Source organism: Melanotaenia boesemani, chromosome 7, assembly GCF_017639745.1.
Source record: "Melanotaenia boesemani isolate fMelBoe1 chromosome 7, fMelBoe1.pri, whole genome shotgun sequence".
NCBI lineage: Eukaryota > Metazoa > Chordata > Actinopteri > Atheriniformes > Melanotaeniidae > Melanotaenia > Melanotaenia boesemani.
The window spans coordinates 23,823,747-23,851,172 of record NC_055688.1 but is presented as its reverse complement, the minus strand read 5'-3'; the positions used below and the strand labels follow the sequence as shown (position 1 = coordinate 23,851,172).

General features: G+C 38.0%; 1 protein-coding gene across 1 annotated transcript in view; it reads left to right on the top strand.

Annotated features, from left to right (window-relative positions):
- LOC121643389 (neuronal acetylcholine receptor subunit alpha-7-like) overlaps nt 1-27,078 on the top strand; it is a 38,243-nt gene extending 11,165 nt beyond the window's left edge. The window contains exons 2-9 of the mRNA XM_041990780.1: nt 4,768-4,907; nt 8,219-8,263; nt 9,429-9,538; nt 20,803-21,050; nt 22,043-22,237; nt 23,997-24,083; nt 26,012-26,121; nt 26,235-27,078. Of these exons, the coding sequence (XP_041846714.1) occupies nt 4,768-4,907; nt 8,219-8,263; nt 9,429-9,538; nt 20,803-21,050; nt 22,043-22,237; nt 23,997-24,083; nt 26,012-26,121; nt 26,235-26,852 (1,553 nt within the window). The 3' untranslated portion in view covers nt 26,853-27,078. The remainder of the gene's footprint in view (nt 1-4,767; nt 4,908-8,218; nt 8,264-9,428; nt 9,539-20,802; nt 21,051-22,042; nt 22,238-23,996; nt 24,084-26,011; nt 26,122-26,234) is intronic.
- Nucleotides 27,079-27,426: the final 348 nt, after the last annotated feature.

Here is a 27,426-nt window from a genome sequence, read left to right as displayed (position 1 = left end):
TTCCAGTAGACAGTGAGACAGGCTCAATATGTAGAAAAATTTTAATTCAGAATTAGGCTGTAGACTGTATGTTTTCTTATGTTTTATGTTTTTATATAAGATTTAATAATATATATAATAATATATATAATAATAATAATAATATATAAAACTTTCAGTAGTAAACTCATTATATGTAGTTCCATCTCTACTATAAAATACCAATAATTGGGATTATCCCTGAGATTCTCAGGGAAACAAGATCTTTAATACTTTTAAATATTAAACATAATATACATCTAGGCCAGTGGTTCCCAAACGTTTTCTGTGCTTCATCGTATTTTGTTGTCTTCTTTTTGGTAGTTGAAATCTCTGTTGTTGATTCATCATCATTTATTTATTTATTTGAATTATTTGACAGGGACATTGCATTTGAACATAGTCACACAAGTTTGTTGCTGATGCCATGCAAACAGAGGTTTTAGCCAGAGCTACACTACATGATACATTACAAAACCTATATAAAACTTACCTACACACAATACAAAATCTATAATTCATTCATACACACACATACAGTCTACTAGAGGGTACAGTTTTGGTTTGTTTTCAGCCAAAACTTAAGCCTAGAGGTGAAGGTTTTAAACTCAGATATGGTCTCAAGTCCAGTCGGTAATGAATTTGCCCATTGGTGCTTTCACAGATTTGTCCATGTTTTGTTAGTAGTGCAAAAACTATAAGTTTAATTTAGCCTGGCTGTGCCCCCCCCCCCCCCCACACACACACACAACCCCCCCCCCCCCCCCACACACACACACACACACACACCCACACACACCCCCATCATAACTCTGGGCCTGCCCCCCAGTTCGGAAATCACTGAAACAAGAGAACCAGAAGAATTCTGACTTTAGAGCATGTTATTATCATGACCTTGATAAAAGGACAAGAAAGAAGAAAAAGAGAAGAAGAAAGCGCTGAACAACCCTTAAATCTGCCACTTCCTCTGTTTCCTTTTTTCACCTCCTTTGTTTGCCTCTTGTTTTTAAAAAAACGCCTCTCTTTGTGTTTGGAAAATGATGTATTCATGTCAACATGTAATATCGGCTTCATTAGCGAGATGATTAAAGAAATAAAAAAAAAAGACCCATGGATTCTTCCCTTCATCTTGAGTTGACTGCATACTGTTTGCTTTGTGGTTTATTTCATGTGATTATTTAATTCCCACTGAATATGAATTTATGAGACAGCAGCAGCAGAGACTGAGCTTTCAGTTCTCCTTCACTGACTATATTAGTTTAGTTATCTTCAGTTGGCCCTCAGTTTACATTTTACAGTATTAAAACACAACAGACACACAGGAGAGACGTTGGCAGGATGGCAGCTGCAGATGAGGCAGTAATTTGAATTTGTGTGCTTGCGCCTATACTAATTGTATTGTGCATATATGAGCAGATTTATGACTTCGCTCTTCTGTCTGTTCATTTCTTTATGTGTGTGTAGTTACAGAACCCGCAATAGAAACAGCCTTTTGCGCATTTGCTTTGTTTATCCAAACATGTTTACAGTGAGGAAGACCAAAAAGAGTTTAAAATATGTATGTGTGTTCATGTTGAGTTTTATGGCTTCATAGCAACAATGGAAAGGGTTTTGCTGTGCTGAGCAGCTTCAGAAAGCTCTTTTCTGTCTCTGACCTCGGGCACAGTTCTGCCATAACTCTCCTCATTACAGCCTTAATGGCCCAAGCAGCCCCATGCAGGCCAAAGGGATATATGCCTGTCCTCCTTACAGCTCTACAGTGTTGTGTTTTTAATCTTATTAATGTTCACATTCATTTCTCGTCATCTTAATAATATTTTTTTACATTTTTTTTATTTTCCTGGTTGACTGATTCTCGCTAGCTACCACTTCTCAGTGAATTGACCCATTACACTGGTTTTTTTATCAGACGTTGCATCTGCCTTTCAGTATCTGTTTTTATTTAGATTGCCTCATATGTCTTTGTATTTAGTTCTATCACAGTTATAAAATTTATAATAGACTATTAATAGTCATACACTATGAGCTTAGGTTTAATCTTTATGTAATAATACACATATACCTTATGTAGAATAACAGCGTTTTACAAACAAAGACAACTAGAAAAAATAGGAATTATACCTCTGCTTTCTTTTCAGAATCATTTATCATTTGTTCAAAAGCTACTTGCAGAGAAAAACTTGCAGCTGTGGCTTTTATTTCAAGTTGTGAACTAGGTTAGGGTGTTGGATTCAAAGATGACTTCTCAGATTAGTGGTATTAGTAATTCTGACCACCATCTTTTTTCTCTGAATCCATCAAATCGGCTTTTCCAAGTTAATGGGTTGTTTTTCACTTGGATTAAAGGCAAAATCTTCACACAGTGTTGCTGTAACTCTAATGTCTGCATATGTTTACCAGAATTCAGTTGCTCTAATTCAATTGAAGCCTCTTGAAATAACCTTTAAGTGTCAGTAAAAATACACTCATGTGCCATAAAAGACAGGCAGAGGCAGATCAGTCAAAGTGTGCCAGTCTGCTGTTCTATCAAACTGCAATGAAGTGACGTGAAATTATTACATTTCTGTTTTCTTTCACTTAGCTGTTTCTATACAGGTGAAAAAAAACGATAGTTCTGTTTATTGAAAATAGTTATTATAATCTCAAACCACTGTGATTAAATGATTATGTAATAATTGGGATAGCCCTATGTGAATTACAGCATCATTATACATAAAAAGTAAATCAGTTTTGAATCTGCAAAATATGTCACAATGCTGTCATTGAATTTTTGCAGCATATTAAACTACACTGAGATTATTCTGAAATCTGGGTTCATCTACAGATTTAGTTGTGAATAATCTGCTTGCACTTATTTCTCACCTGCAGTGTTATCTCACTTCCATAAACAAAAACTACACCAGTCACATTATCCACAATGCACCATTCTCTTGTTTGTGATCAAAATTTTTATTCATATTTTCTTCATAACAAAGAACAATGGCATTAATAATTATAACATAAATATAACATAAATTGTAAACCCTGAACCCCACCCTACCTAACCTACCTCTCGGACCTGAGCCATTAATAACAATTAAACAAAATTATAAATAAAGAAAACAAGAAATACTGATTGAATAGATGGAATTAGGACAGCTGCAAAATGGTAACTCAATCTTAAATCCTAAATTCATCTTTCAATTTTGCCTTTAATTTTATCTGCAGCATTCTTAAAGGGAAAAGCTCAAACCTTAGCCATACAGATAGTCAGATTTTAACAGATGACAAAATTAAATAAATTTGAAACTAATAAAAATAAAACATTTTAACTAAAAAGCAACATCAAATGCTTCAGTCTAAACTTGTCTCTTTTTCACAGTACTTCTATGTTTAAATAACATGGATCAGAAGGGCACTAACAAGTAAAGAAAGTCAAAAACTTAACAAGCTGTTAATGTTACAGAACACAATGTTGCATGTATTCATGTGAGACATTTAACAAAGGACACATTTTAATATTGTCTGTTGAGGAACATATTATTAAGTAAAAGATTATCTAACATATGTTGTTGTACTTTGTTTGCTGTGATGCCTTTGGCGAAGGTTGAGAAGACTGGAAAAATAAAATTTTGGATCATTATTGATATATTTACAGACTGCTTTCTGTCATAGGCAAGTAAGAGATGTAAGCTTCAGTTCACTTTTCAGTATAATCAGTCAACACTGTTTCGGTATATTTCAATTAACAGACAATACTTCATAAATCCCCCTATGATCCGGCACTGGAATAAGCGAGTATAGAAAATGGGTGGATGGATGGATGGATGGATGGATGGATGGATGGATGGATGGAAGGATGGATGCTTCAGAAATTATAATAGATTTTTCTCTTAATTATTTTTACTAATCTCACTAAAAACTTTTACTTTCTTTGTACTACAAATGATCCTTTCAGCATTCCCAAAAAAAGCCAAAACCCTTACTTCAGTACTGACTGGACCAGTAAAAAGTTCTGACCCTGTTTCTCCTTTTTGTCTGTAAAATCAAAAATGCCAGATCAATGGTTTCAAATTCACTAACAATTTGATCTTAATGTGTATTTGTGATGGAAAGCAGAATGTGTGTCTGTCTCATTATTTCGGGACAAAGAGGTTGCACTAAATGTGTCTGGAAAGTGAGGAAAAAGAGGATCAATAAGGGTGATGAGAGTCGGGCCAAAAGACACATCATCCTAATCACCAAAAATCCTAAGAGTACACCATCTCTCAGTCCTGCCACACTGTATGTGTCTGTGTATGTGCGTGTGTGTGTGTGTGCTCTCCAGTCAGCAGATATTAATGCAGATGTCAGCATGTGTATGTTTATTTATTCATTATTCATCAAAATCTCTTGCTCAACACATACATGCCCTCTGCTTATATGCTGTTTATAAGTTTACAGGTTAAACTGTAGAGATCAAAATCAAAACTATATTAGCACAATCGCCAGTGTTTGGATACAGTTTTTGGAAGCGTGTTAGAAATTTCACCAAGTAAATTATAATCTGGCTGCAGGTAGATGCCAGTAAAGGAAGGGTAAAAGGTTAAAAAAAACCATTACAGCTATTTTCTAGATTAGAATTCAGCTTCTTCCAAGGAAACTGGGGGTTCTAGCCAAAGCACTAGTTTGAAAAAATAACATAAAAACAAACAAAAAAGTGGTTCATCATTGTCTGACAGCACAGTTTCAAATAAATAAATAACCTTTCCTCATGTTTGTTTCCTTCAGGGTCCTTGCAGGGGGAGCACCAAAGGAGGCTGTATAAGGAGCTTCTGGCCAACTACAATCGATTGGAGAGACCTGTGGTCAATGATTCAGCTGCTATCCTGGTGGAGCTGGGCCTCACACTGCTGCAGATTATAGATGTGGTGAGGAAACTGCATTTGTGTTTTATGCTGTATGTGTGAGGCCTGGTGTTAAGTTTTGACAGTAAAAAAGAGAAAGAACAAATTTCACAGAGTTCTAATCAAACCTAAAGTGCAATTTAGCAGAGTGTTGTATCCATGTTGACATCTATAACATTAGTTTACAATTTAAGTTCACCATGATAAATAAATGGTGAGACCATTGACTTGATGCAAAACATATTCTCATGTTTGATTGTGAATGAAGAAAAATTCTTAAATAAAATGACATTTTTGTGTAAACAGAGCATCAGCATGCCTAAGGAACTATTGTTTTGGCAAAGCTTGATACATAGCTGATTTTTATTATTTTCCACAGCTGACATGATCGGTGTGCTTTCTATTGAAATGTGAAAACATGAAACTTTGTTGAATGGCACAGAACTAATGCACTTTTGCTGTTTCATTTTTGTTATTTAAAAACTCACCAGGCTGGGACGTGTGCTGCATTGTAGGTTTTAATTTCTTTTCTTTTAATTTGGGCTCAATTGAGGATTTCACATGCAAATGCACTAGATATGAAATCACACTCACAAAAAGCTGCTATCCTGATGCTGTTCTGTGTTTATGTGAGCTTTCTGAGAAATGACTCTTCCTCTGTTCTTCTGCCATCAAACCAAATAAACCATCATTGATGATTTTTCAAATGGATTTTTAAATGAAGCCTTAACATGTTGATAACCAGATTATGTCAATCAAAAAAGTCTGTGGCGCTTCATACACGATACGTGCACCAGTCAGCCATCCCCTCCACAAACAGGAGACAGTGTACGAACATGTTAAATGCACTGTTTTATATAGTACCTGCCAGATGTCAGCCGCATCTGTCAGAACAGTTTGCGTTTATGTGAGTGTGTTTGTCCCACAGGGCTTCGTGTTTTTCACAGGGGGGAATACTTTGAATTATATGTGGTCTGTGTTCCTGGTAGTTTTTTCATATTTTGTCTGAGAATGGAAGAGCAGTGTACTATACTTAGATTCTGCCGAACCTTTAGCACACTCAAGTGACTAAGTAGCCTCCTTTACAAGCTGTGGTCATGTGGTCATTATTCTGTTAGAAAAGGAAAGGACCAAGGACAGAGCACATATCTACCACAGCTGGTAGAATGTGAAAGTACAAAAAAGAGTTTTGACATTGAGCAAGACATGGAAGCTTATTGTAAGACTGAAATTCTAGCAGATTTCTGCCATGGATCCTTCAGCTGTTGAGCATTGCAAAGATGCTCAACCGTATTTCCACAGGACCCAAGTTTCAGTTAAGGGAACATCTTTCAGTCCACATAAAACCTATTTCTCTTCATCTCCAAGCAAATGGTTGTTAATACCTTGTGCCATGTGGACATGGAACAGATTGGAATTATGAAGTTAAGAACTAGATGTGTAGCAGCATTACTCTCTGTATTTAATTTGTCTCCACTCCTATCTTTCACAAGCAGAACAGAGCACATGGAGTTCAGATTACTGAAGAAGCAGACAGAGTCTAGAGTGGCTGCTGCTGTTTACATGAATGAACCATAGTCATATCTCACGTTAAGCCCAGTTTGATTGTGTTGCTTATTGGTCCTACTTTTGTTTTATCTTCTCCATCTTAACAATGACTTTTACTACAGGAGTTCTTTTGACCTCTGTGCAGTTATTGACTGAGACTTGTTGAAAGAATGTATTTGCATGTGTGGTAAAAACTGGTTTGAATAAGACTTTGTGCATTTACAATACCCTAAAAGAAACAGACTTTCCGAGAACACGCATTAGGATTTGAATCAAAAAAGGCTGGTGGGAATGCACCCTTAAGGTCCATTTATGCTCCCTTGCATACGTAAAAAGCAACGTCCATGTCAAACGTTGAGATATGTCGCTGTTATCATACTTCCATGCGTCTTGCATTGTCATGGTTGTTAAGGCAATTCCTCCACTAGTGGGCAGTGCTAAGTTCAGAGTTTACTCCTGCGAATCGACCTCAGTTTCAGGCACATTTGTTTCCAACTGCCAACAGGACCTAAACATTCAAAAGCTTGCACAGTTTCTACAGTTGTGCTCGTCTTCATTCTTCTTCTGCTTTTTTTTCCCAAACTGATCCTCTTCTTCTTCTGTGGTTTGTTTGTTTCACTGGTTGCACGTTAGCTATTCTGCTCAGCACTGCCTCCATGATTTTTGGTGGTATTGCTCAGTTTTCTGCGTCAGGTGACGGACAGCTAAGCTCCCTGAAAACGGATCAAATTACATGCGTAACCAACGTAATAGACGTAATAGAACTGTCTGTCCGTCTGTGAATCCGTCTTCTGCGTTAAGCATTAGTGGGCCTTTATTCTGCTGCTGTAACTCTTTGCTCCTAGGATTGTTTGTGATGGAAATAAGTCCTTTCAGGAGATGCTGGCATTCTCAAACACCTTTTAGTAAATAAACTGACCATTTTGAAAGGGACTGACAAGCACCTGAATCCCAGCTACCTGCCAGCCAGTATTTGTTGATGGCCTTCTGGATCTTAATGATCTTTTTTGTCTGCTTTTTTAAAGTTTGTATCATGTTTCAAGTGAATGCAATCGTGTTTGCATCATGGAATCATGCATCATGCATGGTTTTAGATCACCAAAATCTATTGGACTGCAGGAACATCTGGACTCAAATCCATAAAAGTCTGTACTGATTGCTATACTTTGTATTGCAATCAAAAACCAAAATGTCAATAGCCACTTTTTTGTTTGATTTTGTCTTTCATTCTGTTAGTATTCAGGTACAATAATTATTATATATAAAACATGTGTTTTAGCTTTATGTTTTGTAAAGGAAAACTATTGCATTTAATTACAGTGTAAGACTAAAAGCAGAACCCACTGGGTTCCTCATGTTCTCAGAAGTGCTTTTTGACAGATTTTAGTTATGGTTATTCTACATGTGGTAGCTTCTGCCTCCATGAAATCGACAAGGAGACGCAAATGAACCAAATGTGCCTTCTGTCTAGCTAACTATTTTGAGACTTAACTTTGATTGTATTGCATGGTTGGATTTTTATAAGAGCCAGCATGACAGTTTACCATTTTTTGCTGTTCAAACCCACAGGGACCAGTGGTATTTTTGTTGTGGTCCCACTGTGAAGCTCTTAAACAGAGCTTCACAGTGGGACAGCTTCTCCAGCTCTGCTGGTGTTTGGCCTGCTTTCTTCTTCTTTGGGAATGTAAAACAGTTACAATAACTAGCTGATGACAAAGGTATTTTCCAGTTTATTAAATATGAATGTGTTTGGTTTTCTTCCCTTTTTTACTCTTTTTCTGTATCAGGATGAAAAGAACCAAGTTCTGATGACCAATGCATGGCTGCAGCTGGTGAGTCTATGTTTGAGAGGGATACATTATCAACACTCTGATGTGTTTTAGTCATATTTTTATAACAGATATCATGCATCTTACTGTGTTTCCCAGATGAGTGCCACAGCATGAAGTTCCTGTTGATGAATTTTAACTATCCAGAGAAAATATTGCTATTTGCTTTAATTCTTTAAATTTGCTTAAATCCTAAAAGCTCTGTTTATAGTCTTATTTTAACTGTATGTCCAGTTAACTGACAAATCTGAGCAATTTAAATTAAGGTCTTACCTTTTTGTGTCATCTTTATAATTTGTTTGACTATTCTTATTACATCATTTTCAATGTTATGTCCCCATATTTTCTTTGTTGGTTGTGTTTTGTTGTTGTACACTCAGTTTTTTTCACGTTTTTTTAAACATCTAAAACTTCCAGAAAGGGAAAAATTGTCAGAGAAACTTTTTTTTAAAAAGAGACACAATGCATTTATATGTGCATGTTCAATGCAAGCATTGGCATACTCAACACTCAGCATAATAAGTGGTTGGAATATCCTAGGGAACTTGGCAGTCTCTGTGTTAGACATGGAAAATTGGAGAAGATATTGGCAAGTCTGAACATGCACTTAATGCCACAGGATGATAAATTCTGCAGACAGATTCACAGCCTCAAGATGGTTTAGCTCATGCATCAGGTTTTCTTAAAAGTGACACAGTGTTGTTCTGCACTGAAAAGAGAATTGGAAAGTCTAGATGGCACTTAAAATGGATGTGTTTTCCTGAAGCAAAGAGAAGCAACATCTTTAGTAATAGTGTTGTCATTTTAAGATGTTTTTATTCAGGCTTCAAATGAAAGCTCTACTTGTAGATGAGATAAATCAGATCTATTTTATTTTAATGTAGTCTGTTGTCTAAAATGCCAGAATCACAACTTTATAAAGCTGTGTTTTATGTCTTTATGTTACATTACTTTTTGTCCTTAATCATTCATAACTCTGAAAGACTTTATAAAGTTGAGGAATATTTCTTTCCCGCTATTATACTGCTATCAAAGGTAGCAGTATTTTTTTTGTTTGATGTGATACTTGAATTATGGCCCTTCAAAGTTCTGAGTTTTCTAGTGAGTAACTAGTGTATTGTTGATTACATGAATGTCAAAGTCATTTGAACAATTTATTATGTCTCAGTACTGGACAGATGTCTACCTGAGCTGGAATCCAGAAAACTACCCTGGTGTTCAGAACCTTCGGTTTCCTTCTGACCAGATCTGGACGCCTGACATCCTCCTTTACAACAGGTCAGAACTGCCCTCTACTAGTCATTAAAGCCTTTGTTAAGATGAAAAATGACAACCTTTATATTTTTAATGAACGTTTGGCACGCTCGCATTTTCTGAGGGTTGTTGCCATAGTGATCGCCCTTATCTGGGTGTCTGGGGTCCTGCACTGCATCCTCACGGCTATGGTGTAGGCCCCAGCCTGCCCTGATGGGCGGAGCCAGTCCACCTATGTCCACAGACATGGGTGGACTGGCTCCTAGTGTGGATGGATCCCCACGATAATGTTTCCTCACAGCAGCATCAAGCCAGATAGGCAACTGCTTTGTTTGTGTGTGGACATGTGTGTTATCTATTTTGATGTGTGAATGCTTGTTTTATTTTTAATATGCATGAATTGCTTTTTTGTCATGTAAAGCACTTTGTGTTGCCTTTAACATGAAAAGCGCTTTATAAATAAATTTTGATTTGATTTGATTTATGTTGTCAGTCCAATCAAACAAATAATCATTTTGTATGTTAAGACATCTTTTCCTGCAATATTATTTTTTACTAGAATAAATCAATTATCAACATAATCCTTTACTTTTGCCACTATAATTTTTAACTAGCCCCCTAATCTTAAAAAAATAATGCAGAATCAGAAGTGCTTAAAGCCCAAAGTGACAAAAAAAACAAACAAAAAACAAACCCAATCAATTGTAAACACAATGACACAGACAGCAGCTCATCTAAAAAAAAAAAAAAAATAGAAATCAACTGTGTTGATGGACAATGATGGACAATGATTAAACTGTGTTTAATTTGCACAACTAGGCTTTTATTGGAAACAAAATGAAACACAGTACTTTGGTTAATTATCATAATAAAATTATGTAATACTCATTCCATCATCTGCCATTGACTGAATGATATAATTTTTTATAACATGTTGGTTGTTATTTGATTTAGTCAAGTTTAAAATGAATTAAAGGAACAAACAGTAAGAGCTGAGGTCAAAATCCCTGTTTGTATAAATGAGGGTGACAAAGGTTTTTGTACTTTGTGATTCAGATCATGTCGGAGTTCTTGTCCAGAGCTCCCTTTGAGGTCAATTAAAGATTCAGGCTGGTTGTTTTCCCCCAGAACTACTAATTGCATTGCATATGTATGCTTGAGTGAGAGAAGGATGTTTGGGTTTGATACTGTGGAAGAAGATAAAATGAAGGGATGACTAGATTAAGTCACAAACACAAAAACAATATTAATACAAGCTGAATATTATAAAATAGATGAACTGATTTGACTGCATCATGTGATGACAGTGAGAAACTATTATGCGAGTGACGCTCATTGATGTTAATGACTGGATGCAGAGACGAGATTAGGATGTTTCTCTTTATGTCTATTTTCTTCCCTAGACACACTCACCAACACACCCACTCCTGCATGCACATCAAATGGAACATGTGGACAAAACAAAGGTTGGGGAGTATTAACCCAAATGTTAAAAGCTCAGCTTTTAGACCTGCCAGGATTACCCAACATAATCTCTGTGCTTTCACCCCTCTCTTTTCCCCATCTCTACCTCTCACCCTCAGCCTCCACTCCTCCTCTCTGTCCCTCCACCCCCACCCTGCACCACCATCACTCTTTTCACAACATTCTATTTTTGTCTCCCCCACCTCTCTTTCATAACTCACCACTCACTATAATTCACTCTATTCAATCAACTTTTTCTCTCCATATTTTATCGTTCCCAGCCTTCGCCAGCCCGTCTTTATAAATCATTCAGTCTACCTGTGTCCGTCAAGGTGTCAGCATTTTACTCTCACCCTCCTCTCACAATCTACCTGTCTTGTGCTATGTTACTCTACTATCTACTCAAATGGGGGAACAAGTTCACCTCCTAAAAATATCTTTAAACAAATACTTTTTGTTTTGTACATGGTGCCATTTTTTCTATCTGGGTAGTGTAACAGAAAGTGTTTAGTGGGAAGCTTGGGAGTACAAATCTAGCTGAGTGGTGTAGCAGTTTTGTCATCTAGAAAACATCACTGCCAGTAACTGAGGCACACAATTGTTCTTCTGTTGCTCCCAGAGTAGCAGGTTTACTCTGATGCTGTTAAATACTCGCACATGCAGATTATAGCAAACCCGAGTGGTTTCATATTTCATATAAATGTATGTAATATTGCTCCAATTACAAAGCCTGAGGCTTTCTGTTGGCTGCCAGCAGCTCATGTAGGTCCAGATTTATTACTTTTTATATGAAGAATAAAAAACAATGAAACTTTATGTAGACCTCATTTTGCCTTCTGGTACAAAATGACTTTCTGAGAGTTGCATTGATGAATATGGTCTTTCATCTTTCATGCCACAACTAAAGAATTGTAATAACCAGGAAATTTTTCATGTTGAGTTAACTTTCTTCATAAATCAAATATATTTACTATACTTTCATACATGTTTTGTCTTATTTTTGCTCCTTCATCCCCTACTTCTTAGGCTCCACACCTCCCTCAGTTTGAGAACCACTGGTTTAGGATATTTGACTGCTAACATTAACTTATGAGAGCAGCTGTGGTGCAGCGATTAGCGCTGTTGCCTCCCAGCAAAAATGCTCTGGGTGTGGATTTTTGAGCCAGCTGGCCATAGATGGGTATCCAAGCATATATGGTGTAATGGCTCTCTTGTTGTTGGGCCTGTGATAGTTGTGAGCCTCACCTCTGAGTTACTGTAAGTAGGGATAGTCTCAACACCTTCTCAATCCTGAACAAAATTCAACATAAAAAATGGATAGATTTACTAATTTATGAGCATATTACAGGTGATACTAACAAGCATGACAAAGCAGGTCTCATAAACCTTTAATGTATGAGAAAGAAATTAGGGATGCACGGAAGTTCCTACAATTCATACACTGAAAAACATATGCCAGTCTATATTTTAGATTTTGATATTCCTCACTGCTTAACTGAGCATTGGTGGAAAATTACACGTTAACTGGTTTGATGCAGCTGATCTAAATGTGAATCTTTATTCCACCTTGCAGTAATGTGTAAACTTGCTGAGGCGTTCCTTCTACATTTGCCCGTTGAAGACCCGCTTGTTAGAGAACACAAGGAACAGATCTGTGTGTTGTACTCTCGAAGAAATAGAAGGCTAGGTAGAGCAGACGTGTGACCTTTATTATTTCATGTTAAATAGGAATTTGAAAAACATTTTTATTTGTAAGTTTGTAGCTTATTTGTGCTTGTGTTTAAGAGTTGGTAAAACTGTGCACAGCTAGAAAAAGCACATGTAAACTTAGTTAACCAGAGTATTGTCTTTGAAAGCAACACAGATGTGCATTTGTTTCAGACGTGTGTTAGCTATCTCATTACCACCACTGTGGTTATACACAGCTAATATAAACAAAGCTGGCACAATTAGGGCGTAACTTAATGACAGTATAGCAATTGGCTACCTGAGTATAAAAGGGGCTTTAAAGACGTAATTAGACTAATGGACTGATTATCTACCAACCATCAGAAAATAGTCAACATGTCCCATTTTGTTTTTTTTAGCTTTACCATAACCTACTTTATCATGTTCCCTAAACTGTAAAGCAACATTTAACCTCATGTAAGGCAACATGAGGCAAAGTTGATTTCACAACACCTGGTGATTTGCACTTTACTGTCATTTTAGTGCAAACTTCATGCTTTTGTAACCTGTAACGTGATGTACAAATTTGAAAAACAGAAGAACTAGAGGAGAGAGAGTGGAGTTGTGTCTGAAGAAATTTGACTGATCAAAAGCTAAGAAACTACAGCTATTGTAATTAACTGGAAATTATTATTTCAAGGGTTATGAAACATCAAATATGCTTAGAAGTTGAAATAGGGTACTTATGTTTGCTTAAGAATGCGCTATTTCTGTTAATACTCTTGTTTTTGCCATGTACTTGTGTCAGTTCTCAGGATGAAGCCTTCACTCGGTCCATCTGTATAAAATGTTATAGCACTTTGTTGAGGTGTTGATGGTATTCCCTGGTGCTCTCATTGGTGTGGTGGGCATAATGGGCTCTTAATGACAAAATGTTAAGAAGAACTTGAAGATGTTTAAACAGATAAAACATCACCTCTTTGCCAGCCTAAGTCTTGCAGGTTTTGGTTGTTTCCCTGCTCTAACACACCTGATTCAAATCAAATGGATCCAAGAGCTTATCTAGTTCTGCTCAGTGACTCATTCATTTGAATCAGGTGTGTTAAAACAGGGAAACATGGAAAACCTGAAGGATTGTAGCCATCTAGGACCAAACTTGCCTTGCTCTCATGTAGGTAATCAAATGATATTATATTTAGATGTTTGTACTTTATACTCTGTTTATGTGATGGGAAATGAAGTAGACTAATATTTAGTTTAACCTTTGTTGATAACGAACAATAATATGAAGTTTAAAGGGCAAAGTTTTGTTAACAGCTGGCCCAGAAGGTTTAAATCCCCATGAAGCATGATAACAGTTTCCGATTTTTAGTAATAATATGAATTACTGCTGGAAACACACTGATTATCAGTGCACACACACGCTCAAAAGTTGTGAACAGAATTGCCAAATTAACTTTAACGCAGCAAACTCTTTAACAGCTCACCTCATGCGCACATGTGAATTTCATTCAATTACAGGAGGTAATAGCACAACACACATCATTACACAAAGGATCATTAGTGTGCAGCTAATAACATGGAGTGTTACTGTGTTTAACAACAACAGATGTATTCAGACTTATGCTGCTCAGATAAACGTGCAGAGTGCATTACGGTTTTAATATGAAGTTAATGATGTTTAGGAGAGCTTAGTTCAAGGTCTGTACAGCAAGTATTCATTTGCTGTTGTTCACGTTTTGTAATTAAATCTATACCAGTTCAGAGGGAATGACCCTCCTTTATTGTCCCGTTGTTACAAATGAATTTTCTCCCAGTCTTTCATTTAAACCTTTCTGTCTTATGTGTTCCGTGTGTTTTTACAATATAATTTTTAATTTATACAAACAATTGATAAGGCTGTGTGATGCACAGTATGACTGGATGTGAAGGAGTTGATTTTTCATCAAACAGGCAGCACTTCTGCCAAGCATCTGAGCATCTGAGTATTCATTCTTGCTTTCAAGCCAGAAGATAATCCATCAAAAAGATTTTTTTCCCTAAAATCCATGTAATTCATGTATAAAAGAGATGATGGTAAACAGTTCCTGCTTCAAAGCTTGGCTGGGGCTTTTCTGTGTGGAGTTCCATAAACACTGCAGTGAAGCATCATGTTCTCTGCATGCATGGGCGGGCTCTCTCTGGATACTCTGGCTTCCTTCCACAGTCCAAAAACTTGCATGTTAAGTTGATTTGTGTTTCTTAATTCTCCCTGAGTGTGAGTTGTTGTTTGTCTCTTTGCATTAGTCCTATGATGGACTGGCGACCGGTCCAAGGTGTACCATGCTTCTCACCTAGGAGCAGGTTTTCTACACCCGCCTAGGAAAAGGCAGGTATAGAAAATGGACAAATGGAGGATGTTTAATACACCGAAAAGCTTAGCGGAATAATTATTGTGACAACAGAGCCAGCAATAAAGGCAAAGTTCATTGAAAATTCAGTTAGGAATCTTGTTTATTATTTAGCTTGGCTCACTTTAAATTGACTGCTGTGCTTCAGAACTGGCAACTTTCACTTTGAAGGCCAGTTTTCTGGTTCTTGATTTACTTTATAGCACTTAGTCAGTTTGATCATGGAATAAGGTGACATGTGTGGTGCTGCATTATATTAAAGTCCATCCATCCATCCATCCATTTTCTTCCGCTTATCCGGAGTTGGGTCGCGGGGGCAGCTGCCTAAGCAGGGAAAACCAGACTTCCCTCTCCCCGGCCACATTCACCAGCTCATCCGGAGAGATCCCGAGGCGTTCCCAGGCCAGCCGAGAGATGTAGTCCATCCAGCGTGTCCTGGGTCTTCCCCGGGGCCTCTTTGCGGTGGGACGTGCCCAGAACACCTCACCAGGGAGGCGCCCAGGAGGCATCCTGACCAGATGCCCGAGCCACCTCATCTGGCTCCGGCCACCCTGCGGAGAAAACTCATTTCGGCCTCCTGTATTCGCGATCTTGTTCTTTCGGTCACTACCCACAGCTCGTGGCCATAGGTGAGGGTAGGAACGTAGATCGACCGCTAAATCGAGAGCTTTGCCTTTTGGCTCAGCTCCCTCTTCACCACGACAGACCGATGCAGAGTCCGCATCACTGCAGACGCCGCACCGATCTGCCTGTCGATCTCCCGCTCCATCCTTCCCTCACTCTTGAACAAGACCCCGAGATACATGAACTCCTCCACTTGGGGCAGGACCCTATTGCAGACCCGGAGAAAGCAAAGGACTTGGAGGTGCTGATTCTCGTCCCAGCCGCTTCACACTCGGCTGCAAATCGCTCCAGTGAGAGCTGAAGATCACGGTCCGATGAAGCCAACAACATGGGTAAAAAAAAAAAACCCCCAAAAAAAACACTTTACATGGGTAAAATGTTCTGTTTTTTTTTTTTTTTTTTTTTTATGGGACCAGCCATTTAAACATGGGACCACACTCTACGTTTAGATTTGCACAAATACAATTGCACAATGAAATTAGACAATCAACCCTAAATAAAAGGTGAACATTTGCAGGTGAATTATACTTCATGTGTTGACCCTTCAGATGTTGTCAATGATGAGAACTTGATGTTGTGTATATCATCACAATGTGAAAGCACATTGACTCACATTGAAGTTTCGTGTGAGAGCGATCTGTACTGTGAGTCATTTCCCATCCACACTGCGTCCATGCATACTGCCCCGGGAAAACATCTTGGTCATCACCCTCTTTGAAACATGTTTTATGGTAGGCAAACAAACTCTTTCCGCTCAGTAATTACTCTGTCTGATATCAATCTAAATTACTCAGACTGATAAGCAGAAGTTTAAGTTTTTCCAAGTTATTTCTTAGGTATGGTAATAAAACACAAAGGTCAATACATTACTAAGATATTGATTTAGAATTTAGAAAGACGTTTTTTATAAAGGACAAATACCTTTTGCTCTTACAGAGACAGATCCTCCCACTTCTTTTATAAAATCCATTCGTAAAATTTATGTTGGCTCCAGCTTGTCTGCCATAATGACAGTAACGGTGTGTGTTTGAGTGGCTCTTGCGTATTGTGTGTGTGTGTCAGGCCAGTATGTGGGAGTGTGTTTTGTATACAGATTAAATATGTCTAAATCTACCACGCAAGCTGTTGACCTCTTCCTTCTTTCAAGGGAAAAGTCAATGATCTCACTTGACTTGGGATCAATGAGGCACATAAAGGACATCCAGCTCAGGTAAACCACAGACTGAATGCTAATCCTGTCTTAGAGGTACAACACAAGCACAGCCATAAAAATGAGGGGAACTAATGGAATGAATGCATCACGGTTCTGTTGTTTCTTTGGTTAAAGACATGTATGTATTCAGTCACACTGATTAGATACAAACTTTGTGAAGGACATATTATTTACATATTCAGGACTGTGCATGTGTATAAATGTTGGCTTAGAATGAGTAACATATTTAAGTAATTCAAACATTTTTCTGTACATTTCTATATAAGCTTAAACCTAAAAGTTTTTATGAAGTCAGATAAAAGAAGGCAGTGGAAAAGCAGTGGAAAGAAGTTTATGTGTGAAAAATCTTCATGACACAACTCTCATTACTCAGAAAGAATTAAGTGTGGTTGATAAATAGAGTCTTCCTTTTTAAAAAAATAAAAACAATAAACATGCTGGAGGTTTCACCAAAACAAGGAATCTAATTCAGATTATGTGAGACATAATTGTCCTTACATTCCAAGCTTTCTTTTCCTCCTTCTTTTCTCTCCTTACCAATGTGAAGATGAATGTAATCCTTGCATCTCTGCTCACATGTTTGTGCCTCTGTTCCCCTGGAATAAACACATCCCACTGAAAACTGATTACATGTTTTGTGTCTTGCATGCAGCGTCCATGCACAGTTAGTTAACTTCAGAGGCCAGGTTGTCAAAGAGAAAGCCCGATGTCAGCATCCTCTGAGGCTGTTAAGTTTGTGGGATATGACATAACGTGCATGGGTGGATAGGTCTCTCCATAATGCAGTCTTGAGTCTGAGGCTCTGACCTCAAGAAGCTGTCAGCTGTGAACGACTGAAAGCTTCAGGGAAGCTGTAAGCCTTCTCCTCTGGTGAAATATATATTTTTCAACTCTCTTTTTTTCTCTTTCAGATTTGACAAAAATAGAAAAAAAATGTTAGCATGTTTGCACAGAAATATGGCAAAGAGATCATCCTATAAGCTGCCTCTTGTTGCTCTTTCACCCTCTGTAACCTAATGAGTCATCAATCTAGATAAATACATAAAAGGGGCATCAAGATGTTGTTTTACACATTTGAAGTTCATGTAAAATCAACAACAAGCTTCTTAATATGCATGATAACTTTTTCCACTGTGGTTAGTGCCTTGTGTTCCAAAATTTCCTTCTTGCTGTGTGTGTGTGTGTGTGTGTGTGTGTGTGTGTGTGTGTGTGTGTGTGTGTGTGTGTGTGTGTGTGTGTGTGCTTGTGTGAGGATACCAGCAGGTGTTGAGTGAGTGGGAGGAAAGCTTGGTGACTCATGTCCCATGGTGCAGGATCCTGTCACTGCCACCATTGTCAGTGTTGGTCAGTGTCTGTTTCCCTCTTGCTCCACTCCGACATGCCCCCAGTGCTCTTTCTCCTGTGTATATGTGTGTGTGAGGTGTGTGTTGTACTAAGACAACCACTTCCCGTTCTCCCAGGGATATCACTTGTCCAGGTGCATTTTTAATAATTATAATATGTACATTGCAAAAAGCACATTATGCACATGTGCGTGCGCATGTCCCATTCTGTAACTCAACATTGTGAAAGATGTGTTTGTTTTACATGAATAATTCCATACGAGCAGTAATGGGTGTTTGGTGGAAGTATAAAAAAAGAAATGGGGCAAAACTAGTGTCTCAAATGGAAACTGAAATTTGCAATTACACATTGCATTAAGGGTGCTTTTCCTAACATAAACATTTACTTCACGATGTGCTCTGCTGAGGAGTGTGTAAGCGCTGATTGTAGGAAAGCGCACACATTCAGCTAAAGTAAAGCCAAAGCATGAATAATTCATTCATTGGTCTGCCTGCATATCCAAATGCCAGCACCTGGAGACACAGCTGATAGTAACACACACACAGTTTGAAAATAAATTTCAACACTTAACCCTCTAGAAAAACATAAATCTGTCTATCTGAGAAATGGCACGGACAAAGGAAATGTGTCCCGTTTACAAATTCTGTCAAAATACAGACTGGGTTCCTTTGTGAGAGCTGAATGAGGCTTGTGGATATTTTAAATGCAAATGTTATCTCCCTCACAGGGGACTGAGTTTTCTATGTGTACGTGTGTTGATAAATGTGTATATGCAGGGATGCATTGTATGTCCTTTTATACTGTTTGTGCATATAGTATTCAGTTAGTGGATCTGAGCTAGTGAGGGCTGGGAACAAAGGAAGCTTTCAGATCTCTAAAGGTAATATACAGTATATCACCTGCACTGATAAATACAAAGCTTGTATGTAAACAAGTGAAGCATCATTATGAATGTGTGGTGAATCCATGGAAGTTGTCATATGCAAGTAATTCAAAGTCTGTATTCAACATAAAGCCTCACAACTTTATTTGTATCAAGCATTTAATTACATGTAAACTTAATGTGCTTACAGTGAAAAACAAAACGGGCAAAAGTACTGACAGAAATGGGGAAAGCAAGCTGAAACTCATGATTACGTGCCTAAAGTGTTAACTGAAAGTTGGGACAAGGGTGTGAAACGTGTTTCATGACGTTTTCTCTTAACTGTAAATGTAAATGTTTTGCTGCTAAGGAATCAACTTTTGTTTTATTAAAAGAGATTTATTTTCACCGTTGATTTCCTTATTTGTCACAGCTTTCATTTGATGATACTCCTTTAAAATGGCTAACAGGCAGGACAGTTTAAACCCTGAACCTGAATACAAGCACATGCTGTTATAATCTTTTCTGGTTGCTGGCTTTAAAGTATGTGCTGACTCTTCTCTTTGTTTTTCACAACTTGGATTTGTGAAACAAACAACTCAATCATTTTCAAAAGCTTCAAAATGGATAACATTATGCTTATAAGATACTTTTATACCTATCTCTTCATTTAGTCTTTCTCTCTTAAACTATAAAAAAATTTAAATATAATGTTTTTTTTCATTCACATTTCTTATTCACAACAGCCTGGGGAATGTATGCAAATGTGAACTTATTTAACTATATAAGTAGGTGAATTGATTTAAGGCTGCTTGTGATTGGATGCCTCCAGATTTTGTATTGACTGCATACAGTGTTTGGTTTTCTTTCTTTAATTGCTTATGTTGTTATTTTGTTCGTCCTCAGATGAATTACGAGCATTATCAGTTGAAGTGCATGCGGGAAAAACAAAAAGGGATCAGAGAAATGTTCAGATGACACTGTCCTCTGAAAATGGTTGTCCAGCTACTTTCATGTAAGAATACAGCAAAATTAGATATCAAATCTCTAATTTAGCTGCATTCTGCCTGAAATTTACACAGTTGAAAATCAGATTTTTTTTAATTTTTTTAGCGCATTTTGGGCCATACACTGGTCAGGCTGTCCCTCTGGTACTTTGAAGATGACATTCTCACCAACACCAGAGGATCAGCTGTTTAATATTTAATTAGAGTTCAGCCTGATTGCCAGAGCTGAACTGGATCTAAAAATTAAGTAATTTCTTCAGTGTGACTCTGACCCCAGGTGTTTAATTGCATTTCCAAAATAAAAAAAATGTAGAATGAAATCATTCATTTTTGCTGGTGTTTGAGTTTGTTTCATAACCCTTGCAAGTTAGGTAGGTCACTGAGGCACATGTGAGGTTTTCTCTCGTCACTGATTTGTCTCCAGCTACTAAAAATTTGCCATAATTTTAGATAAGAATATTTAATTCACTTCATGGTGAATTTCACTGAGCCTTTTAGTGTTTAAACAACTAAAGTAATCTTCTTTTTTATTAACAAAAACCTAAAAACTTTATTTATAGGTTCAGGATTTTTCTTGTCTTCTCTCCATTAATGTCTATAAATATTGTAAGAACTGAAATCTCTGCTGGAGCTTCATTCAAACATCAGCACACTAGACTTTAATGCAATAGTTTTTTTAATCTGTCATGAATAAAATCTATGTGCTCTGTTTGTAGTGCGGACGAGCGTTTTGACGCTACATTTCACACCAACGTTCTGGTGAATGCTTCAGGCCACTGTCAGTACATCCCCCCTGGCATCTTAAAGAGCACCTGTTACATCGATGTGCGTTGGTTCCCCTTTGATGTGCAGAAGTGTGACTTGAAGTTTGGCTCATGGACACACAACGGCTGGCTTCTGGACCTCCAGATGCTTGATGTGGACACATCCACTTACATACCCAATGGGGAGTGGGATCTTGTGGGTAAGGCAACGTGTGTTTTTTCACCTCAAGCAAAATCATTGGCAAAGATGAAAGTATCACTAAAGCAATAATCTGAGTGTATTTTAAGTCACTAATTATATTTGTAGTTGTCTTTAGAGATTTTCCCATCTGATGAGATGAAAACTAACATTAACAAAAGTGTCTTTTGGTTCCTTTTGACATCATATCACTGTTTAAAAATATGTTTTATATTAAGCTCAACACGGAGGAGTGAAGGATTAAGTCACTGCCCTCCTTAAATCCAATATTTTAATGACTAGGTAGAGCAAAAATGATCAGGTACAACTGACCAAGAGGATTCCTTAATGCCTACTAAAATATTTCTACCAGAATTTTCCAAATTCCTGTGTACAAAAATTTGTATTAATTGCAGAAGTTTTCACAAGCAGCTGGGATACTGAAAAAGATCCCATAGTCAAAGCCTCTGGTGTGATAGTTAGCTGGAGATGGGTGTCCAGACAGGACCAGATGGCAGAAAACATGCTTTGACATACTGAGAGATGTAGCCACACCATCTGCAACTACCAACCACAGACTTTAAGTTAAGAATTGAAGCTGAAGGTGAAAAAGTTCTATATAAAATGAAAGATAAATAATTCAGCCACTTCTGTTCTTCTTCCTTGCTATAACTTTTTAATATAAAGTTGAAATAAGGGCAGGGCAAAGTTCCAAGCCTGGTTTCACTCTGATCCACTCCAGTGGAAAGTTTTCAGGGTCGAGGGAATAAGATGCAGTTCAGTGAATCCTGCAGTTAGGCATTTCTCAGATCATCCATGAAATTTATAGACCCATCTTTTCTTTCTGTCATTACTTGACTCATTCACATGGATGGGGTGTCCTTGTAGTGTTAATGCTAGCATGCTTTCAGGTGACATTCTAGTTTAAATCAATTCTAGTAAATCAAACTCTGTAAACTTAGTCTCTTCCTTATTCCAGAAAGACACAGGTGTATGCGTGTGTTTCACCTGCAGGTGTGCCAGCAAAGCGTAATGAGCTGTATTATGACTGCTGTAAGGAGCCCTACCCTGATGTGACGTTCACAGTCACCATGCGCCGCAGGACTCTATATTATGGACTAAATCTACTCATTCCCTGTGTGCTAATCTCTGGCTTGGCCCTGCTGGTCTTCCTCTTACCTGCAGACTCTGGAGAAAAGATCTCACTGGGTAAGATGGAGAAGTAGAACACACGTCAAGCTTACTTCAGATATGTTGTGTCAATGTACATGTCAGATGATAAGGTCTAACCAGTCCGTATATACATTTTTTGGTTTATTTAATCAGTAAAAGTCTCATTTAGATTAAACAGGTTACAGGCATGATAATTACTTGAATATGTTAAAAAAAAAACTGAATTCAAGATATTTGTGACAAGCCATCATCAGTATCAGTGGTCTTATAGAATCTATAGTGGTCTCACGGAGCACGGAGGTGCTGATGCATGCCTTTATTTCAAGTAGATTATATTACTATAATGCCCTGCTCTCTGGTCTTCCTAAAAAGTCCATCTTAAACCTACAGCTACTTCAGAACTCAGCGGCACGTGTTATGACAAGGACCAGAGGGCGGGAACACATCACACCAGTTTTAAAATTGCTGCATTGGTTCCCCGTGCGTTTCAGGATTGATTTTAAGGTTCTTTTAGTAGTTTATAAATGTCTTAATGGTCTTGGGCCATCTTATTTATCAGACCTTCTTTTAAGTCATGAACCCTCGCGGATCCTGAGGTCCTCTGGTACTGGCCTTTTAGTTGTTCCAAGGGTGAGGACCAAGACATACAGTGAGGCCTCTTTCCATTGTTATGGCCCTCGTCTGTGAAACAGTCTGCTGGAGGGCCTCAGGGCTGCAGAGAACGTTGATGTTTTTAAAAAGAGGCTTAAGACCTACCTTTTTAGCTTAGCTTTTAACTAAATTTATTTGATCTTAATTTATTTTACATTATTTTATTTCACGTTATTTTATTTTAATTTTATTCAACTGTACTACTTATTTATTTATTCATTTACTTATTTATTCATTCATTCTTAGCTGTTCTCATTGTTTCTTAAGGTTGTTTAATTTTAATTTTAACTCCAGTGTTTTCCTCGTGGGGATCCTCCACGCCGGGGGGTTTTGCCTGCTCGGTTTGGGGGCTGCTGTAGTGGTGATTGCACCTATTCGGGGTGGCTGGGGCCCTGCACTGCGGCCTTTTGGCTGCGGTGTGGGCCCCGTCTGTCCCGATGGGGGTGGTTGCCGCTGTTAGACATGGGTGGACTGGCCCCTGGTGTGGATGGATCCCCATGACACTGATATTGTTTCCTCACAGCAGCATCAGGCCGGATGCTTATCACTTTTAGTATTTTATAATTACATTCAGTTCGAGACAGAAATAAGAGAATCATGTTTGTATAGAATGGGGAGGGAAGGCTGCTTGGCGTGCGTGTATGCGTGCGGCTGTGTGAAATATTTTAGTGAGTGTTTCTATTATTATGTATTCCCACTTTGTTTTGTTTTATATGCATACATGTTTTTAATCATGTAAAGCACTTTGTGTTGCCTGTGGCATGAAAGGTGCTTTATAAATAAAGTTTGATTTGATTTGATTTTAGTGTATGCATAGTTGTATACAAAAATATCCTCATTAACACCAAACCATGAAAACACACATGGCAAATACTTTTAGAATAATTGAGTTAAATCCTTTCCATCAGAGCCATGATGTGTCTTTCTGAGCTGTCACGAGTTAAACACATGTTTTAAGGATATCCAGAACTACCTTGAACATTTCCAAGGAGACACCAAGAGAGACAAATGGTTGTAGCCAAGAGAACTGATAGCATACATAAGTAATTACAGGAATAATTTCACACACGGGTGGTCTTGATCACATCATTTCTTGTGTGCTCATGTTATCTCTCCCTTTGTGTCTCTTTATTTCTATCCCAAGGCATCACTGTGCTGCTTTCACTAACTGTCTTCATGCTTCTGGTAGCAGAGATCATGCCCGCTACATCCGACTCTGTGCCCCTTATTGGTGGGTTATATTTCTGTGTCTGTGTGATTGTAGCATTTTTAAATGTGTGAAATGAAAACTGGCAGAAAAGAGTAATTTCTATAAAAAAAAAAAACAACAAAAAAAAAACTGCAGATAAATGTTTTCTCCTGAATGAAAACTGGTATATCTGATACTTCACTGCATTCTTACCTTTGAAAAAAAGCGTCACCCAAATGGTTTTTAGAAAACTATTTAACTACATGGCTATTTGCACATGCACAACAATAATCCAAATAAAACAATTATGATGTTTGCATGAATTGCACATAGGATATTCCATTCATATCCCCAATGACATGTTATAAAGCATAATTTGATTAATGAGCTCCATGCATATAACAGCTTTCTATGCAATTATAATAATGCATATAAAATATTTTGACAAATCCACATCTTTTAAAACACTGAGCATTACTTGGGGTACTTCCTTTCTTAACAGTGCATTTCCTTTTTACCTGCAGCTACTCTACACAGCTCTGCTGCTGAAGCAGGTGTTGTCAGATCTTGTAACAGAAACAAGCAAAACATTTCCTATAAAATAAAAAAAATAAGCTTAAAGTTGTTTATAAAAGTTTGACCTGGCAGTTTTGGGGGAAAGGTGTGCATCAAACTGCAGCTGCATGCCATCAGGTAAAGCCGGCAACGTAAACATAGCCAGCAACAGTAATATTACTTCACTATATCCACAGTGTGTTACTGACGTGGTCATAATGTTTATTTCTATTAGGTAATTATTTATTGTTCAGGGTGGGTAACTGTCTGACTTCTATGATATAAACTACATAGTCTACTAATTAAATGTAGAAAACACTTCGACAACCTCTGATATTTAGAAATTAAACCAATTAAACCACTAAAGCTGTAGTGTCTTGAACGGCCACTCCAAAAGAGAGTCCATCACCCACGTTAAGGTGACCGGAGTTAGAGATTAAAGAATGTGTTTAGAAATTATTACAAGATTATTTTGGCCTTTATAATTAATTTGTGCATTCATGGGAAGTGCATGGATAAACTATTATAGAACTCACCTACTTCAGTTTTATCAATGTTTCAGTACGGATATTATGATGGGTGATCTTGGCTGATAATATTTGGGCCTGCATATTTTCCATGGCTTGCACATGAATTTGGGCTACAATAATACAACATTATGATGACTAAATGCTGAAAATGAGGTTAGGAATGGTCATCTGTCTTGGCAGCAATTGAAAGAAACACTCTTTACATTTTAGGCTTACTTTTAGTAACTCAAGGGTGTTTACACATCATTCTCAGTGTTGGATACACAGTCGGAGATGATTGGGTGGCCATAACTAAACCTATCAGCACTACTGAAACGCTGTAAAAAGTACGACTCCCTACTTACGAGGTTAAAACACTAAAAGAGGGCAGAAGATATAATAAACATAACTGACATGTAAGAATGGCTAAAGCCTCTTTTCGAGTTATAATCAATGGGTCCAACATGCCACACAAATGTATATCTGTGACAGTGTGGTTACATGCCTGTCTGTTATGTGTATTATCAGCTTCACAAGGTCAAAGTGCCTCATTCTCTTATTTGAGTGATGTAATATAAAATGTTGGTCCTGCTAAAAACCATTAATCAAGCTTTTTCCTCTTCTCTATGTGTTCTATGTACATTTTTTAATGTACAAGCATTTTTTTAACCCTATTTGAGTTCAAGAATGCATCTTTTCCTGTTGGCAGTGTATCTCATTAGGCATTAAGCAGGCTTATATTCCTTTAATGATTGAGTGTCTGTTATTAGGTCTTAATTCAATGATGCTAATTAATTGCCAAAGGGTTGCTAAAATGGGAAAAAGATCATGAAACAAATATTAAAATGAACAGCCTCTTATATAACCCCCAAAATAAAAAAGTTAATGTTTCTGCAAACTCAACAGCTCAGTACTTTGCCAGCACCATGATGATTGTGGGAATGTCTGTGGTGGTGACCGTCATAGTCCTGCAGTTCCACCATCATGATCCTCATGGAGGCAAGATGCCTAAGTGGGTTAGTGAATTTAACAAGCCTAATCAGATAATCACATTAACATTCAGCACAAATTTTATATGAAGTTCTCGTTATATTTTATACATGTGTTCTGACAGACTTTTTGTTTTCAGGTTCGGGTGGTTCTGTTGAACTGGTGTGCCTGGTTTCTCCGTATGAAGCAACCTGGTGATGAGCGCAAGAGGCCTCATTACAAGTACCGTCACACCTCCCAACATCACGCCAGCACCAGTTCAATAGAGATGGGCACAATGCCAAGCCTCACAGTGCCTATGTCTCAGACATCATGTCCACCTTGCCCAACAGGCACCTCCAATGGTTCCATGAATCTCTACTTTGGCAATTACCATCCAATGGAAAGCCCACACTGCCCACCTTCCAGCGACTCTGGGGTCACCCTTGGGGGACGTGCCCATGGCTCCCTCAGCGATGACACTGAGCTACCTGGTGGGGTTGGTGTTGGAGGTCTGGGAATGGGAGTTGGAGCTGGGATGGGAGTAAGCATCCCTCCACCAGAGATCCAGCGCATCTTAGAGGAGGTGTCCTACATAGCACAAAGGTTCCGGGACCAGGATGAGGCTGAGGCCATCTGCAGCGAGTGGAAGTTTGCAGCGGCTGTGGTAGACCGCCTGTGCCTGGTGGCCTTCTCACTTTTCTCCATCATTTGCACTTTCACCATCTTGATGTCAGCACCCAACTTCATCGAGGCCGTTTCCAAGGACTTCACATAACTTGTTGCTACAAAGTAGAGGGAAGGAAGACGGTGTACATTATCTGAGATGAAGAGGAGGTTCAAAAATAAAGTGGAGAAGGACCGTGGAGAGCACAGTGCAAAGGCCCTCACCAAAAGTCTGCTATATATAGTAGTATACAGTGTAAAAATGTAAATAAAACCCCATATTTAACTGAAATGCTGATCCAGAGAAATGTTAGAGAATTGCGATGCTTAAAGAAGAAACAGGTAGTATAACTGAATCTTTCAAAAATAAAGACGGTCAGGGGTTTATCAGTCTGCAAAAGACTGTGTGGGCAAATATCCATCCATAGATTAATTTACTGTGCCTGCTTCATCCAGTTCAGGGTCACGGAAGGGGGACTGTTAGAGTCTCTTCCAGCTGTTATCATATAAGAGGTAGAATACACTCTGGACAGGTTGTCAGTCCATCACAGAGTCAAGAAACAAATTTGGAATATTTTTCTCCAAGTAAAATTGTAAATAATTCAAATGACAGTACATCATAAACTATTCAAGGAATCCACGTGGCATCGCTTTTCACAAGGGACAAAAATCAGTCTTGTGTTGAT